The sequence below is a fragment of the Sapajus apella genome, unplaced genomic scaffold (assembly GCF_009761245.1).
Source record: "Sapajus apella isolate SASKATOON/1434 unplaced genomic scaffold, GSC_monkey_1.0 scaffold26, whole genome shotgun sequence".
Taxonomy (NCBI): domain Eukaryota; kingdom Metazoa; phylum Chordata; class Mammalia; order Primates; family Cebidae; genus Sapajus; species Sapajus apella.
The window spans coordinates 5,463,263-5,481,945 of record NW_022436966.1 but is presented as its reverse complement, the minus strand read 5'-3'; the positions used below and the strand labels follow the sequence as shown (position 1 = coordinate 5,481,945).

At 36.6% G+C, this 18,683-nt stretch overlaps 1 protein-coding gene across 5 annotated transcripts; it reads right to left on the bottom strand.

Moving 5' to 3' along the window:
• Nucleotides 1-706: 706 nt before the first annotated feature.
• On the bottom strand, nt 707-17,933 carry C1D (C1D nuclear receptor corepressor). Of its 5 annotated transcripts, XM_032291924.1 has the most exons (6): nt 17,820-17,877; nt 8,242-8,326; nt 5,809-5,955; nt 5,005-5,071; nt 4,639-4,694; nt 707-1,668 (listed from the first exon to the last, which is right to left on the bottom strand). In XM_032291924.1, the coding sequence occupies exons 3-6, from the start codon at nt 5,944-5,946 to the stop codon at nt 1,504-1,506; spliced, it is 426 nt and encodes a 141-aa protein (XP_032147815.1). In that variant the 5' UTR covers nt 5,947-5,955; nt 8,242-8,326; nt 17,820-17,877; the 3' UTR covers nt 707-1,503. The 5 variants fall into 5 exon arrangements, with proteins under 5 accessions (XP_032147815.1, XP_032147814.1, XP_032147813.1 ...); XM_032291923.1 differs by lacking the exon at nt 8,242-8,326 and having other exon boundaries at nt 17,832-17,933; XM_032291922.1 differs by lacking the exon at nt 8,242-8,326 and having other exon boundaries at nt 17,820-17,922.
• Between the last annotated feature and the right edge of the window lie 750 nt (nt 17,934-18,683).

Below are 18,683 nucleotides of genomic sequence, written 5' to 3'. Positions count from 1 at the left end.
TAGCTAGAAATTTGGGGATAAAGGTGAAAAAAGGAGTGAAATAAGTATAAATGTTCATGTTCTTCCACTTCAAAAATTGTCTGACATCAGAGCCAGAAAAGACTTTCTGCGTCTATCAGTGACTTCCTTTTCATGTGTCATAGAAAGAGTTCAACATGCTTTACAAAATCCATTACATTTTAAGACCATTTCCAATATCTGCTATCATAAATCAAGAAATCCATTTATTCAAGGTTACTTATGGAGAATTAATCACACAGAAAATTTTAACAACTGCTTTTTCAAAAATTAAAGTACTTTACTATACTTGGCATTCCTACACATAATGATACAGATTCAAACACTGAAAGCATTAAGAGCATGTAATTAAAATTCATGGGCTTAGACATTTTTAAAAAGGTTTACTATGTAGGACTCTCTGTAACTAATATTCCAGAAAAATAAATCACAATATAAACACAATGTAATCTCCTTCGGACATCTCCTCTGCTTAAGTGGCATTATGTAACATAAGAAGTTGTTCCAAAACACTTGTATGTACTTGATACAGCCTCAAAAACATGAAATGAAAAAAAATGAGATGAAAAGAACCACGGACACCATGCATCAGGAACAAAAACCCATAAATTTCTCTATTTGCGATGCTTCTAAAACCTATCTTCCTAATTTGAAAGGCAAATTTACCCAAAAGATAAAAATACACAGGTCAATTATACAACATTTTCAGCCTTTACTGAGAGAGTATAGTCATCATGCCAAAATTTATCCATCAACATACAACTTTATTTCCCATCTAAAGTTAATGAGAATGTATTTTATTTTAAATGGGACATAGAGGCAACATTCCAAGAATTAAAGTACAACTATAAACTTTTAGTTTCTTTTTTTTTTTTTAATTGCATTTTCAGTTTTGGGGTACATGTGAAGAACATGCAAGATTGTTGCATAGGTACACACATGGCAGCGTGATTTGCTGCCTTCCTCCCCTTCACCTATATCTGGCAATAAAGCAGTAATTCCTAAAATCATGAAAACATGATAAAGTAACTATATAGAAAAAAATGAACATTTAGATCATCTCATGCTTTCTTTAATGTCATATAGTGAAAACAGATATACCTATAATTTCAGTCTACAGAAAGGATACTTCATAAGGTCATTAATTCATTTAAAATAGTACAAATGTTTACAAAGAACATTTTACTTAAATTTCACAGTTGCTTATAAAATGGTACTTGCAAGATTGACCTATATAAAGAAATGAGTCTCATCAAAAGAGATGGTAAATTATAAATATAAAATATATCACAATGTTTAAATCCTCATAGTGCAAATCAAGAAAGATAACAATCTTTGGAGAGGAAAGTATTCAGCTTTACAAATTTACTGTAAATATATATATTAATTCAATAAGAAACACATTTAAACTTTGCACTGCCACAGAATTATTTTGTGGAAAAAAAAGATGTACTTTTCGAATATGCATACATCAAAATCAAAAAGTTAACTTTTACTTTTTCCTTTATTGGCAACTTTTGATGCATTTTTCGGTTTTGGTTCCCAGAGAGCATTTTTTACAAATCTTGAAGCGGCACCTCTATCCAGCTTGCCAGCCTTTTTCTTGTCTGTTATTTCCTTGACTCTGTTCATATATACTCTGATTCTTTCCTTAAAGATAAAAAAGAAAGGCAATAGATTTACTAAGCTGTTCACCACCACTAAGTTGTATTATACTGTACCTCAGTTAAATTCAACATATTGCCTATTGAGTGCATGGTGCTAGGAGTGCAAATGAATAGGATAAACATGTTCCCTGCTTGCCTGAAGTCCATAGTCGGAGGGTGGGGAAAGACAGATGTTAAAAAGTCATTTCAGAATTCTGTTTCCAAAGAGGAAGAATCATACTGACATCACTCCAGAAACAAACATTGAATTGAAACTTTCTAGGTGGTTATATATTTTGTAATCACCATTAACATAAATCTACATATTAACTGTTTTGTATCTAAAGTAAAAAACCTGAGCGCTCATATACTTGCAAAATGCAAACTAAATTATCCTGAAATTTTTCTAAACAGGAAATACATGGTTTTTCACATTACCATCTAGTTTAACAATTAAAATAGGAAGAATGAAAATACACATTACTCGGTTTTACATGTTTGATTGGTAAGTACGTGAAATTTTCTTTAAAAATACAGTTCTAATCAGACTTTACAAGGTGAGAAACATAATACATTGCCGTACCACCTTGAATCTTCTGAGACCATGAATCAGCATAAATGGCTATCTTATACTTCAAATGGAGAAGTAAAGTTGATAAGAGCCATAAAATAGCAGAGTAAAAGACTTATCATTGTTTAAAAATAAGCTTTACACAGAAAAATGTACATTCTTGTAATGTTTTCATTGTGAAAAACTAGCAACTCTGCTCCACAGTCTAGTGGCGCCCCATTTTTGTCTGAGTAAAAGCACAGTGCTTACAATGGTGGATACTAGCTGCAGCACACACACACCAACCCTGCCTTGGGGTCTCTGCCCTCCTTATTCCTCTGCCTAGAAGGATATTTCCTCAGTTACCCATACAGCCACTCCCTCTCTTCCTTCTAGTCTACTCAAATGTTAACCTTGTCAATGAGGCTCTGACTTCAGCATTTAAAACCGCAGTCCTTCCCGTCTCTCCTCTTTCCTCTCTCAAAAAAGAAAAAAAAAAAAAAAAAAATTAAAAAAAAAAATCACTGCCGGGCGCGGTGGCTCAAGCCTGTAATCCCAGCACTGTGGGAGGCCGAGGCGGGTGGATCACGAGGTCAAGAGATCAAGACCATCCTGGTCAACATGGTGAAACCCCGTCTCTACTAAAAATACAAAAAATTAGCTGGGCATGGTGGTGCGTGCCTGTAATCCCAGCTACTCAGGAGGCTGAGGCAGGAGAATTGCCTGAACCCAGGAGCCGGAGGTTGCAGTGAGCCGAGATCGCGCCATTGCACTCCAGCCTGGGTAACATGAGTGAAACTCCGTCTCAAAAAAAAAAAAAAAAAAAATCACTGCAGTCCTACCCAAGCACTCCAATCCCCCTTACCCTGCTCTTTTTCTTTCTTCCCATAACTTTCCAACATACTACATATTCATATATATCTCTTATTTGTTCACTTTATGTTTATTGTTTGTCTCCCTCCATTAGATACAGTCTGGTGTCTGCCACAAGGGCAGGGATCAGCTTTATTCACAGAGGAATCATCTCACTTGGAAATAATGCCTAGTTCCCAGTAAGCACTCAAATATTTGTTGAATAAGTAAACTGACTTTTCCCATTTGTGATATGTACAGCAAACAGGTTTCCTATCACACACTAACCCTGTGATCAATCAGTGACATCTATACAAGGTCAGAAAAGGGGAACAGGTTTATGCATGCTTTTTATTTACCAACCCTTATCTGAAATATTAATGTACTACTTCATAAAGTGGGTTCTGAGGTAGAAAGAAAACAAATGACCTTGTCCTTTCACCAAAACAGTATCAAGTATTCCAAATAACTTAATGTTAATGGAAAAAAGACAAACTGCATCTGAAGTCCAAATTTGGAAGCTGAAAACAGACAATACAAATCATCATTTTTAAGGTTTAAAGCCATATCATTGGTCAAACCAAGATCTGCGTATCATATTGCTTTATACTTTTGCTTTAAGTATCTTTCACAGTTGTTTTATTTAAAAATAAATTTATTTCCCCCCCAACCAAGAACTTCAAAAGAAGGAAATGCCTTAGACTACATGTTTAAAAAATGAAGACAACAGATCTGGCTTACTGATTTTTAAAAAATAAATGACAAGTGCTTTACTAAGTTGTAAATAACACACATCAACTACCCTAAGACTTGAGAACAAGAATACAATGTCAAGTGTATTTCATATCTATATTTGCCTTATATTTTATAAACACAAAGAATCAATTTATCAATATTCTTATTCATAAAGCCAAGTCAAGAAGTTAACCCTAAGTTTGATTTCTAATTTTTCCCTTCAAATTGAATGATTTAATTTTTGAAGTCAGCAAAAACTCCAAGATACCAGACCTTATATACTGTACTTATATATCTAAATGGAATACAAAGACAAACCTAGAAGATTTATTACAGGTTGTAAATATGTCACTAATGCAGAATTACTGGACAGTACACATATAACTGGTGCCAAAAAAGCTTTTAGCTTTGTTGCTGAACTGGATTCTTTACTGCTGAGAAAATGAATTAATGGAGGAATTGAAAAGGTGGGGGGAGAAACTTTCCCGTCTTTGCTAGTAAATCAACTAGAATATACTTTTAAGAACTGTATAGAAGTTTAAAAAAAAAAAAAGTAGTTCTAGAGATAAACAGGATTTCAAGAATGTATAGGAAGAATAATATGTGTTATAAATAATTACTAGACTCATAACATTTTCCCATTCAGAGATTTATATAATATATGGGATACCAATCATCTGAAAAAGGTAAGAGAAAAAAAAAACAAAGATGATAAGGTCTGGCTCACTTACATAATTTCAACTCAAATGCTGTTCTCCCTATTTGTGTGACAAAGGTAGTGTGACAAACTTCAGGAATAAAACAAACACATAAAATAAAAAGAAATTAAAATCTTACCAATTCCTGCTTTACTGGATGTTCCTTAGGATTAACTCCTTGAGTTGCCAAATAAACTAGAAGAGAAAGATTTCATGGAATAAAATGGTGTATGTATTAATTTAAAACATTCCAATTAAATAAACTAGTTATTCACAAATAAGGAAAGTCCTACAAACAATTAAACTTTAAATTATTTAATCTCCATGTAATACTAAATCTATGTGTGGCTCACTGGCATCCATCCAGATTTTAAAAATAAATATCTGACTATTAAAAATGTTATGAAATATAATTGCATATAAATTGTTAGCATTTTTAAAAATAAATCCCCTTTCACACAATAAGTAATTTGCTTTCTAATTAATTCCAAAGTAACACACATACCCCAAAACATTGAATTTAATGTGTATGCAGAAACCAAATCCACTTTTGCTTGTTCAAGTGGGTCCAACTGTTAAAAAAGAGACAGAAAAAAAAAATACATGAACTTTGAACACCATCTGATAACATTTTAAACTTTTACCAAGTACAATGTAACAAAAATTTTTTTCACTTCATATAATCCAATAACCAAATGATCTGAAAATAATTTATAAAAAGAAGTTGTTCTGTTAATGAGTGACTTTTGTCCACAAATCTTCTCTTGAGGGTATAATCTTTAGTTAGACAAAGAAAGTGTATAACCCAAGAAAAATTCTTTTGAATTATTTTAATTTCAGGAGTTATGATCTGGGCTTTGTATGTCAAAAGTAATTTATCAATATAAACACTGTACATGATACATTTATGTATAAGAAGCAGGCTAAAATGCTTAGGCAATACCAAAGACAGGAGAAACATAATGAGATTTGTTTTACATTGTCAAAGACAATTTACTGTTTTTGTCCTACAGGGTTTCCAGAAACCCTGATAACATCATTGTAATGCTTCAAAGGTCAAAGATAGAGTCTGTCAAAAAGAATACTGTGAGTGCTCCTTTTTTTTCCAAAACCAAGTTAAAAACATGGTTAGGAAGTATTTCTTAAGTCTGGAGTTTTGTTTTTTTCACCCATAAAAATACCCAAACATTAATAAAACTGAGATAAAAGGGAAAAGGAACATATGTCATTAATGTGTTTCTTCCACGTTTCACAAAATAGCATTTTGTTTTATGAAATTCATTTTTAGGAAATTATATTTTTAAAATACCTTCTGCAACAATTCATTTCTAGAAACAGACATCATGGTCTTCAGCATCTCATCCACAGCACCAATGGAATTCTCAAACGCTGACAAATACTCATGAATTTCTACTGGATAGTCTTCATTAATTTCTTCACCTGCCATTATGACTGACTGGAAAAAATTAAATTATTTGAATTCGTATTAGAGACAAAGCTTGTTCTTTAGTTTACAAAACAATCTAGTTAAAACCTGAAGATAAACAAATCTTTTTAGAATTTAATTCTATATTAACTACATTCCAATTTGTCTCCTTCTTAAGTTTCTTGGTGGGCTGTGGAAGAAGAACCAGCCAAAGTCCACTAACGCCATGCACACCAAACCCTCAACATTTTTGTTCTGTTTTGTTTTGAAATGAGGTCTCCCTCTGTTGCCCAAGATGGTGCAACCACCACTCACTGCAACTACCGCCTCCTGGGCCCAAGAGATCCTTCCCGCTCAGTCTGCCAGATAGCTTCGATTACAGGCCCATGTCACTACACTCAGCTAATTTTTTTGTTTTTGTTTTTTGTATTTTTAAAAAACTTTTAAAGAAATAAAGACATGATTACCAAACATGTGATAGCAATAATCAAAATCCTACACTTTAAAAACTCTCTGTTGAATTAGCAAAGCAATGAAAGTTTGATAAATCTATCCCCTAATGATTGCTGAAGAAATGGTAAGCAAAGCACTTATATATAAACATATATATATATATATACACACACACACACACACACACACACACATATATTTTAGCCCTTCTAAATATAGGTGTTGATCTAGGAGCATGTTATATTAAACTAAAAAAGTAAAAATCTTAGGTCTAAGATATTTATATTCCTTAAGCTTCTTTAAAATATTAATAAGAAATCCAAAGAGTCCATAAATCATATAAAGCCCATAAGCAGAAAAGAGGAATTATGGGGGAAATAAACAATACGGTTTTCATTTGTGCTAGTGCATACTCTGACAGCCCATACTTTAAAACTTCATATCTGTATCACAATAATTAATACCTACGTGAGAAAAAGCAAATCTATATCAATGTATTATTAAAGTATCTAAGACCAAATTTTACAAGCAATTCCAAGCCACAGGTAACATCTTTAAATTTAAAAAAATTTTTGTATTAACAGAAATACCTCCTTTATCACACAGGTAAGGAGAACAGCATGAATGTGTATGACAGCAAATAGCATAGCCAAATGGAAGTAAAGAGACTTAGGCTGTCTTGATCACTGACTTTGCCACCTGAGATAAATCACTGAATCTCTCTGGGACTCAAATTCCTCATCCATAAAATAAGGCAGTTGGTCTAATGATCTGTAAAGTCCCTTACAGTTCTAAGTGTTATGATTATGTTTTTTAAGTTTGAAAAGTACTATCTGAATGTTTAGTGACAACATATCAACATTTCTTCTGATTGAGTATATTCCACTGAGACATCTGGTTTCATTAAAAAAAAAAAACCCAGTCACACCTATCTGACTATTACTACTTGAGCTGTGAAGTTACTAGCCAACTACAGTACAACCAGGAATGAAACAAGATCATAATAAAAGAAAACTACACAGAAAAGAACTGACTTCCAATTTCAAAAGGTTAACTAAAATTATGCATTTGCCCCACATCCCTCCCAAAAAATCCCTACAATATGACAGAAGAAATATGAAAATAAAAATGCTGGAAACCAAGAAAAGCACAGATGTGCCAGCAGGTTTCAATAGGAGAAATTGTGTAAGCTAAAAAGCAAATTGGGCCAGGCACAATGGCTCACGCCTATAATCCCAGCACTTTGGGAAGCTGAGGCAGGCGGATCAGGAATTCGAGGCCAGCGTGGCCAACAAGGTGGAAACACCGTCTCTACTAAAAATACAAAACTTAGCCACGTGTGGTAGTGCACACCTGTAATCCCAGCTACTTGGGAGGCTGAGGCAGGAGAATTGCTTGAACGTGGGAGGCAGAGGTTGCAGTAGGCCGAGATTGTGCCACTGCACTCCAGCCTGGTCAACAGAGACTGTGTCTCAAAAAAAAAAAAAAAAAGAGCAAATGGGATCAGACTGGAAACAGGAAACAAAGCCAAGAAACCTTACAAACAAAAGAGAATAAGAATTTAAGAATAACCCCAAGAACAAGATCCGTAAGGGCTGAAAACAGCTAACCTAATCTCCAGATCAGTGAAAGGAGAGCTCCAGTATTTACTACCTAGATTAAGGTTTAAGTATAGGGATATACTGCAAAGAAGACTTGGTATTTCCTCACTTTATGTAGAATTTTGAACCAATAAATTTGAATATGTAAATGAAAAAAATGACTTTCTTGGGAAGATATCAATTACCAAAACTAAAAAGAAGTACATAAACCATACAGATTATTAACCACAGGAAAAGAATTACACAGTAGTCAAAGACCTACCCTCCAAAGTGGCTCTAGTCCTAGAAGATTTTGTAGGTAATTTCTTTCAAACCTTCAAGAAACAGTTAACTCCTATGGTATTTAGCTGTTTAAGAATATAGAAAAAGATGGAAAACTTTGATATCTATTTTATAAAATACAGAAAAATAAACTATGTCAAATATTTATATTATCTAAATGAAACCCAAATGCTATAAAAGGAAATGGCTGACAAACTTAACTACCTAAAAACTTTTTGAAAAGTCCTACATGGTAAAAGGATACCCTAAGCAAAGTTAAAAGGAAAGAGACAGCCAGGAGAAAATATTTGACAAAATATCATAAAGAATTGGAAAGATTAAATAAACAGTTCCTAGAAAGCAATAAAACAAATTAAAATAATGAAGATATCATCACCTATCAGATTGACAATAATTTTAAAGATTAAGAATGTTCAATGTTAGAAGGGGCATACAGTGAAAGTGGAATATAAATTGGTACAGGTTTTTAAAATACACATACCCTTTGACTCAGGAAATCCTTTTAAGAATCCAGCCTATAAAAATCCCTGCACATATGCATATAAATTAAAATGTCCTCAAACTTGTATCTGAACTTCCTCCAGTTTATCTTGTATCAAACTGTCCCTCTGCTGGACAATTACCCATAAATTTAAATGTTTTATTTCTCCATCTAAGAATGAATCCCCCCCTCAAAAAAAAAAAAAAAAATCTTGACTTCCTGTCACCCATCAGCTAAGGCCCTATTTTCTCTCTTTCACAACAAACTCCTCAGAAGAGGTGCTTATACTGTCTCTAATTCCTCTCTTTCCATTCTTTCTCAAATCTCCTACAATCAGATGACCTTACTTTCTTTCAAAATTGCACTTGGCAGGGTCACCCACACTGCCACATGGTTAAATTCAATGGTCAATTCTAAGTTCTCCTTGAGTGACACTGTTAACTCTCTCCTCTTGGTTTTCTTGGTTTCCTTTCTATCTCAATGGCACCTTTTCTTGATCTCTTCAATGCTTCCTTCTCAGATCCTTAGCCCCTTAACCTTGAAGTGCCCAAGGGCTGTCCCTCTCTTCTCTATCCAATTTACTCCCAGGTAAGTTGAGGGTTTTAAATTGCATTAGTAAACTGAAGACTCCAACGTTTGCTTCTCCAGCCCTGTCCTCTTCAGTGAACTTCGTATCTACATTTCCAGCTGCATACTCAATATCTCTGGTTGGATGTCTAAGAAATTCTCAAACAGTACCTGCCCAAAGCCAAATTCCTAATCCTGTCTACTACAATTTTCATCATTTTATTTCATGGCAACTCCAACTTTCCAATTGTTCAGTCCCCAAATTTCAGAGTGATCCTTGACTACTCTCTCACACTTCATCTTTAATATGCATTAAGAATCTAACTATGTCCTACCACCTATACTGCTAACTACCCTGGTCCAAACCACCATCAAACCATGCCTGATACCTCCTATATAGCCTTCTTGCTTCTGGCCAAAGTCTATTATCAAGAATACAGAGAGATCATTCAAAATGTAAATCAGATTATGCCACGCTTCTGCTCAGAAACTTCCAAAGGCCTAACACCTCATTCTAAATAAGGCAAAAATCCTTCCAGTGGGCCTGGCATGGTGGCTCATGCCTATAAACCCAGCACTTTGGGAAGCCAAGGCAGGAGGATTGCTTGAGTCCAGGAGTTTGAGATCAACCTAAGCAACATGGCAAGACCCCATATCTATAATTAAATATCTATTTATAGGCTAGGTGTGGTGGCTTGTGCCTGTAATCCCAGCACTTTGGGAGGTCAACGTGGAAGGATTGAGCCGAGGAGTTCAAGACCAGCTTGGACAAAACAGAAAGACCCTACCTCTATTTTTTAAATAAAATTAAATTAATATTTATCTTTTAAAAATCCTTACACTGGGTTCAAAAAGCTCAACACAATTTACCCTGACTCTCCATCACCTTCTGTGACTTGATCTCCCACTCTCCCTTGCTCATTTCACTTCAGCCACAACAGCCTCATTGTTCTTCCCCTATGACATCAGGCACAGGCCTACCTCCCTTTGGACTTCTCTCCTTCCCAAAATGCTCTATGCCCCTCTTCCTCCCCTACCAACACCTTCAGAGCTCATTATGCTACTTTCGCCAGATCTCCACTCAAATGTTACCTGTTGGTAACTCTCACCTAACCACCCCATTTTAAAATGCACACCTCTCCCCCTCACTCCCTATCTCCTTCCCCACTTTACATTCCTCAATATCGACATATATTTATTTGGTGCCGGTCTACCTCCAAAAGGCAACCATATGAGAGCAGGAATTTTTGTGATTTGTTCACAAGCACTGCCTGACAGTCAATAAACATTTGTTGAAATAACCTATAACAAACTACTGGAAATAATCTAAATATTCATCAGCATATCTATCCTTGAGAATATTACATGTCTCTTAAAAATAAAGAAGTAAATCTACAGTGACACACAATGAGAATGAAAAAGTCAGAGAACAGAGAACATTGTAAATAACACATTATGTGCCTAACATATGCCATTTGGTTTAAAAAAAAAAAAAAAACTGTATATAAATACATGGAGAAAACAGTCGGGAAGAGGCATACAAAAAATAGACATCTTCTGTGAAAAGAGACAAGGATAGGGGAATAGGTTCAAAGCAAACTCATTTTTTTTAAACTCTTCATTCTTCATTATTTACATTTTATTTCCAAAAGCACATATTACATTTTTAATAAAAAACAAACATATTTAAATAAAGGCACTAACTAAAGTATTTTGGCTTTTAACAAATAAATACTGTATGTATTTTTTAAAAACACGAAAAGGTCTTTAGTTAAATGTGAATTTTTTCATCAAATTTTCCTATTCGAAAATATTTCCTTTCTTCAGAAAAACATAAAGATTTTTCCTGCAATTATTCCCTATCCCTAAGCCCCAATAAACAAGCAGTTATTTATTGTTAGAATGGGTTAGGGTGAACACTGAAAGCAAGGGAGTAAGAAAGAATAACTGCCCTCATTAAACCTTAACTAAGCCACTTGCCTTTTTCCTAACAAAAAATAAAGGCAAGGGAGACTAAAAAATAAAGTCTCCTCTATTATGAGAAATTCCTCCTAATTCAAGTGATTTCTACTAATATTTTACATAGGCAGTTGCTGAGTATTTATTCCTTCCACAGAAAAAGCGAAAAAATTTCCCTCTGTCCCCTTTGCTACTCTGACCCCAGGATCAAGGAGTGACTCTATGGCATCAGCAGCAAACACTTGAATAGCACTGATTATGTGCCAGGCACTATTCTAAACATTCCACATGCACTCGTTCATCTAAACCTCACAGATGAGGAAACTGAGCCATAATGAGGTTAAAGAACATGTTCAAATTTCCAAAGAAGGAAAGAACTCACCCAGCTCTGCTCTTCACCCCTCCTCCTCCTGGGTTCTATAGGTACTCCTTCTAAAACACTGGCTGCAGAGATAGAGACAGACGGAGAGGGCTTGAGAAAACTTGCTTCTCTTCACCACTCAGATGTGGCTGAGACTAAGCACCTGGGTAGGGGGATGCTGCCCAGTATCCCTAACGGATGTTGCTGCCACTCAATCTCTCCTCTCACTGGTTATACAGAAGCCAAAGTTCTGAAAGGAGAAAAGAATAGTGTACAGCATCACATACAGAACTGAAGTCATCAGCTACCTCTTCCCTTCAATTATATACTTCAGGATAACCGGTCCAGCCAGAAACCTGGGAGTCACCCCAAATCCAATCAGTCCTGTCAATAGGGCTTCCTTAATCTCCTTACACCACAAGCTTTCCTCTATTCTCACTAACTAGATTATTTCAACAGCCTTTGAGTAGTGTCCCTATAATCAATTTTTCTCTACCCCCAGTTTTAGAATATTACAAAATATGCTTTTAACAGTCTGGTCATGGTACTCCTGTTTAAAATTCTGCAACAGTTCCCTACCACATGGAAGACAATTCCAAACCCCTCAGCATAGATCCAAGGCCCATTATGATGTCTTGTCTGCCTAACCTCATCTTTCATGGCTCTCCTCTTCCAATCCTACAGCTGTGGCCATGATGGCAGTTTTCCAAATGTGCCATGCTCTCTCAGTTTCAACTTCTACCTGTGTGGTTCTCTAAGCCTGAAATGCCCTTCTCCTTTGTTCAAACGCTGCTTATCTTTGGAGGTAAAAAACATATTTCGGTTCAACCAATGAAGACTTATCTGCTCTCTTTCTATGCTCTGTCTGCATAAATATAACAACTATATAATCTGTCATGTCACTTAAAACACTATCTCTTGGCCGGGAGAGGTGGCTCACATATGTAACCCCAGCACTTTGGGAAGCTGAGGTGGGCGGATCATGAGGTCAGGAGATCGAGACCATCCTGGCCAACATGATGAAACCCCATCTCTACTAAAAATACAAAAATTAGCTGGATGTGATGGTGGACACCTGTAATCCCAGCTACTCAGGAGGCTGAGGCAGAAGAATTGCTTGAACCCCAAAACCAGAGGTTGCAGTGAGCTAAGATCAAGGCATTGCATTCCAGTACAGTGACAGAGCAAGACTCTGCCTCAAAAACAAAAAACAACAACAAAAAACCACTATATCTTAATGTATTTTTATTTACTTGACTTCCCCTTTGACTATAAGCTCCTTGAGGGGCTGTGTCATGTGCATGTTGTATCCCCAGTGGCTGACACACAGGTGACTAGATCTCTCAATCTGGCCGAGACAGTTCCACCTTAATGCCTGTTGTTTCAGCTTGCCATCGGCTCAGCGCCTTTCTTTCTCAGAAGTCGCATTTTGAACAAAAAATTATAAGGTTACCATAAACAATGTAGATTCTCTGACCCTTATTAACACTTCCCACCCCATTTAGTTGGAGAACAGGACATCAGAGGAGTTACCCTTTGCACAAGTCAGGTTGCAACTAGAGAAGCAGAACCAGTAGGAGATATATATTAAGAGACTTACAGCAAGACACTGGTGTACATAGGGCAGGCTATCAAGGAAGGAACTCATGTTGGAACTCTTGGCTACTAGCTGAAACTGCTGTCTACAAGTGGAATTTCTTCTTTTTTTGTAGGGGAAACCACAGCTCTGCTTCTAAAGCCTTTCAACTGATTGAATCAGGCCCACCCAGATTATCTAGGATAATCTCCCTTACTTAACTGATTACGGATTTTAATCATAGCTTCAAAATACTTTCACAGCAACATCTAGATTCATGAATCTAGAAAATGTATCCCTTTAAAAAAAAAGAAAAAAAAAGACCATTACACTCCTTTAAGCCTTCAGAACCAGAGCAAGGAAAGAAACATTCCTGGTATCACAAATATTATTGTTCTGACAGTATTTTCCCACAACAAGCTTGTTATTCTTGATTACCAGGTTCTCAAGTAATAAAACTAGACTTCGAATTCTAGCTAACAAATGTAGAATAAATGACAACTTAAAAAAGAATCATGATTTTGCAACACCTAATGCAACTGCTCTTGGTGTGATAAAGGGGGAGCAGGCATGTGACATGGCAGGAGAAGTGGCAAGAGAGAGAAGAGGAGCTTTCATGCTCTTTTAAACAACTGGCTCTAGGAGTGAACTAACAGAGTGAGAACTCACTCATTACCTCCAGGACAACACCAAGGTATTCACTCTGCCCCCATGACTCAAATATCTCCCACTAGGCCCACCTCCAACACGAAGTCACATTTCAACAAGAGATTTGGAGGAAACACACACCCAAATCATATCAACCTCCTCTTCATAACTGTCTCCATTTTCTTGGCCTAGTGAAACTCATCAATCCTTTAAAACCCATATCAAATGCCCCCTCCTCTATAAAGGCATCCATACCTCCCAAACAAAGGTAGTCTTTTCTTCCTCTTTGCTCCCAAGGTTTTCTGACTAGAACTGTAATACGATTATCACACTGGTGTGCAACTATCTGCTTGACTTAAAGTTATCACATATCTATCAATAACACTTCGCAAATTCTTGATAAATCCAAAGGTATCAATCCTCATTTCACCTGATCCATCAGCTGCACCTGACAAAACTGAACTTACTACTCTACTCTAAATTCTGCAACTCAAAATTGTCCTTGTCCCTCATTGGCTGCTCAGTCTGTCTCATTTGGTGGTTCTTCCTCATCTTCCTAACTTGTAAATGTTAAAATGTTAAAACCTTCCTAATTTGTAAAATGCCTACAGACTCAGGCTTCCTGCCCCTTCTCTTTTCTGTCTACATTTAATCCTTTAATGACTGTCTCCAGTCTGATGACTTTAAATACTATCTATTCACTGACAACTCCCAAATGTATGTTTCCAGCAATGACCCCTCTGAAGTCCAGAATGAACATACTCAACTGCCCACTCAACATCTCCACTTAGATGACTGACATCTCAAACGTATCATGTCCTTAACTGAACTCCCAATCTTCCTCACAAACCTACCCCTCCCATAGTTTTCTACTTCTCAGTTAATGGCAATTCCATTCTTCTAGTTCTCAAGCCCAAACTTTTACAATAACCTTATTCTCACAATTCACTTTCAATCCATAAGCAATTCTGTTGGCTTTACCTACAAAATACATCCAAAATTAAACTGTTTTTCCACCTTCACTTCTTTCTAGCCAATTAAAATGTTATCATCTCTTCTGAACTACAACGCTTCCGTGACTAGTCTCCTGGCTTTCACCTACCCCACCTCCCAACAAACTATTCTTAACACAAAGCCAGGGAAGATTCTATTAAAACCTAAGTCAGCCTGGGCACAGTGGCTCATGCCTGTAATCCCAGCATGTTAGGAGGCCAAGACAGGCAGATCACCTGAGGTCGGGAGTTCAAGACCAGCCCAGCCAACATGGTGAAATCCCATCTCTACAAAACTACAAAAAAATTTGCCGGGGATGGTGATGTACACCTGTAATCCCAGCTACTTGGGAGGCTGAGGCAGGAGAATCGCTGAAACCCAGGAGGCGGAGGTTGCAGTGAGCTGAGATTGTGCCACTGCACTCCAGCCTGGGCAACAAAGTGAGACTCCATTTCAAAATAAAATGAGTAAAACCTAAGTCAGATCATATCACTCCACTGCTCTTACCTTTCCATTGGTTATTTACTCACTGGGCTATTCCTCAAGGCAAGATTCATGTCACTGCACATTTTGATCTCCACATCACTAATATAATGTGTTATCATGCATTAGGTACTTAGCAACTATTTGTTAACTGACTAAAATCAATCACAGTAAACTGAGACCAAATTTTGGAAACTCTTGATATCAGATTACAGTTTGAGTTTACAAATACTAGAAAGTCACCACATGAATCCAAACAAATATATGATAATGTACATTCTGGGGCTCTTCCCATCTCTACACCAAACAATTATACACAGTTATGAACCAAGCCAGAGAACAAATTCAACATAATTGTTTTTTGGAACTTGAGAGCCATCTGCTGTTGCTGCCCCAAATTCTATGACTGCAATGAATTACTATAATTACATTTTTTGCACTGCATTATCTTAGGAGAAAATAATAATGAAATTTACACACAAGTTCTCAATAAACGTTGCTGTCTTGGGCAAACAGTGAGTCTGTGTTAGTGTTGTCTGCAACTCTCCTTCAGTCTCACAGTACAATTCCTGAGTAAATATATACTTCTTCCTTTTCTAAAAAAGATATCAACATCTAAAGATAAATTTATCCCAAGGTCTAATAATACGAGAGTATATAAATTATGAGGAGATTGCTCAAGATTGAGATAAGTAATTACATTAGAGTCAATTTACTTCTATTCAATGTTTAATTCAAAGCATTTCCAAAATTATAGCAATCAAGCAGCAAAATTACCTTCCAAAACATATAGAAGTTGCTTATGACAATTATCTCATTTATGAAATAATGGTAACAGTATATAGGGTTGTTGCATAGATTAAAATTAATAGACAAAAGCCATTAGAATAGTGCCTGGCTCAGTTAGCACTGAATATATTAGCTAACATTTTACTAAAAATAAAAATGATCAAATATCCCAATCCAATGTAGACTATTTAGAGCCATGGTTGAAGGGTTAACTGTTTGGAAACAGTAGCTGAGATAATACATATGAAGAGCTACTTGAAAAGGTAAAAGCAGTTAAGAAAAGAATTATATTACTTCTGAACTCTGATATATCATACAAGACAGCTAACTGAAGGCAGCTGCAACATCTTTTGACTCTGCGAATTTTGATTATTTTGAAAAACCATTATTCACATTTGTCATTATCTTTCAACAAAACAGTGAGTTATATCATTTCCACCAATCACAAACATTTCTCTTTACTTCAATAGGGCTCATCTGTTATTTTTGAGTCAAAAATACAGGGTTAAGTAACTAAAAGAGTGTAATTGGATTGTTTCTAACAGAAAGGATAAATGCCTGAGGGGATACGCCATTTTACATGTGATTATTACACACTGCATGTCTGTATCAAAACATCTCGTGTACCACATAAATATATACACCTACAATGTACCCACAAGATTTTTAATTAAAAAAAAAAAAAATCATAGTGAGGCAGGACGGTGGCTCACAACTGTAATCCCAGCACTTTGGGAGGCTGAGGTGGGCGGATCACGAGGTCAGGATTTCGAGGCCAGCCTGACCAATATGGTGAAACCCCGTCTCTACTAAAAATACAAAAATTAGCCGGGCATGGTGGCACGCGCCTGTAGTCCCAGCTACTCGGGAGGCTGAGGCGGAGAATCGCTTGCACCCAGGAGGCAGAGGTTGCAGTGAGCCAAGATCACGCCACTGCACTCCAGCCTGGGGGACAGAGCGAGACTCCACCTCAAAAAAAAAAAAAAAAAAAAAATCACAGTTAAGTCTTGGTTTAGTCTACCACCAGACAATCCTAATAGGTTAATAAGTGGATGGCAAACATCTCACTGCGACAAATACATCTTTATCAAGCCAAAACTGAATTGCAGTCAGCAAACATGAAGACATTAAAGCTATTTTCAAACAAATTTGAGTCACAGGTCATCAAGAAAAACTGCTCTCTTGAATTACCCACTACAGATTTTAACTAAAGGTCGAAATTAGCCCACTATCTCAGAGGGGCTAATACTGCAGCGGCAGGCGGTCTGTGATCGTGAATGTGAATGATAAACGGAGTCAACACGTAAAGTTACTCCCCTAGACATTCCACTTTAGCCTCTCTCCCAAAGCAAAATTTGACGACAGCTGAAAATTGTGAAGTCGAGTTTTCTGGTGTTTGTTTTTAATTTCTCGTCTTCTAAGATTTGAGAAGCAGGTAGTTAACAAACGGAGAGAAAAAGACCAGAGCCAGAGAAAGAAATGAGGGGCCGAGGTAAGCCAAAGCCTGCAAGCACCCACAAGACGAGCGGAAGTCGGGGACCTGTAACAATGCTGTCCCAACGATCAGCTGTGAGAGATCCCATCCCTGGAAGGCTACTCAGCCCGACCCCGCTCCACTCAGTCTTCCCAGAGGATGACAGGGGAATCCCAAAACAGGAAAAGCGGACTTAAACAAGCGCATGATAAAAACTGAACCACAACTTTGAAAAATACCTCACAGACTTCGACTCCAGACTCCCGGAAAGCTGTCGGGCAACGATGACGTCAATGACGCGCCGTCTCTGCCCGCGGTGCAAGCGGCGCTTTCCGATGATCTCACGCTGCTCGCCACGCCCTCAGCTCCTTCTCCCTTTTCTCTATAGGCAGTCTTCGCTTTAGTGTCTCAGCCCCAAGTTGTGGGAGAAGTTTGACTCTGGGAACCTTGTCTACATTTGTACCCGGCCAACACCCACCCCAAATGCAGGTTGAGTGTATTTAACCAGGAAAAAAATGTTAGTTACTGAAATTTGTTTCGAGTTTTTACTTTCGCGGAAGCTTTTTCCAGGGCCCTCGTTCTTACTATGCTTTTATTGTCTGCCTGAAGATAGCCTCCTAGAGCAGCTTCCCAGATTATCCGTGGGAAAGGACAGGTTATTTATTTTCCAATCTGTCAGTAAAAGATAATTCTATAAAATACAGTAAAAATGAATTAGTAGAAAAATATATGCAAAATACAAGCCCAAATTTTTCATTATTAGTTTCAATAAATGTAAAATTGCATTTCAATATATGCAATCAGAACAAACATAATAGAAAATAAAAGCATTACAGAAACTGTACTTATTGTTCATTGAAAGTGTAGTATAAGCGATTAAGCATTGTCTTACATCTGTAGCTTGTCATTCCATGGTCGTAATTTGATAAAAAGTTATGCATAAAACAGTTGTCCATATGTTAAAGGCATGTGAAAGCACTTTGAATAAGCACCATGTATATAATATTTAAAGTTTTTAAAGTGGCAAATAATCGTTTGTATTGTTGTATTGTTAAATTAAAGACAGTGCTTCTTGCAGAGCTTGCGGAGGA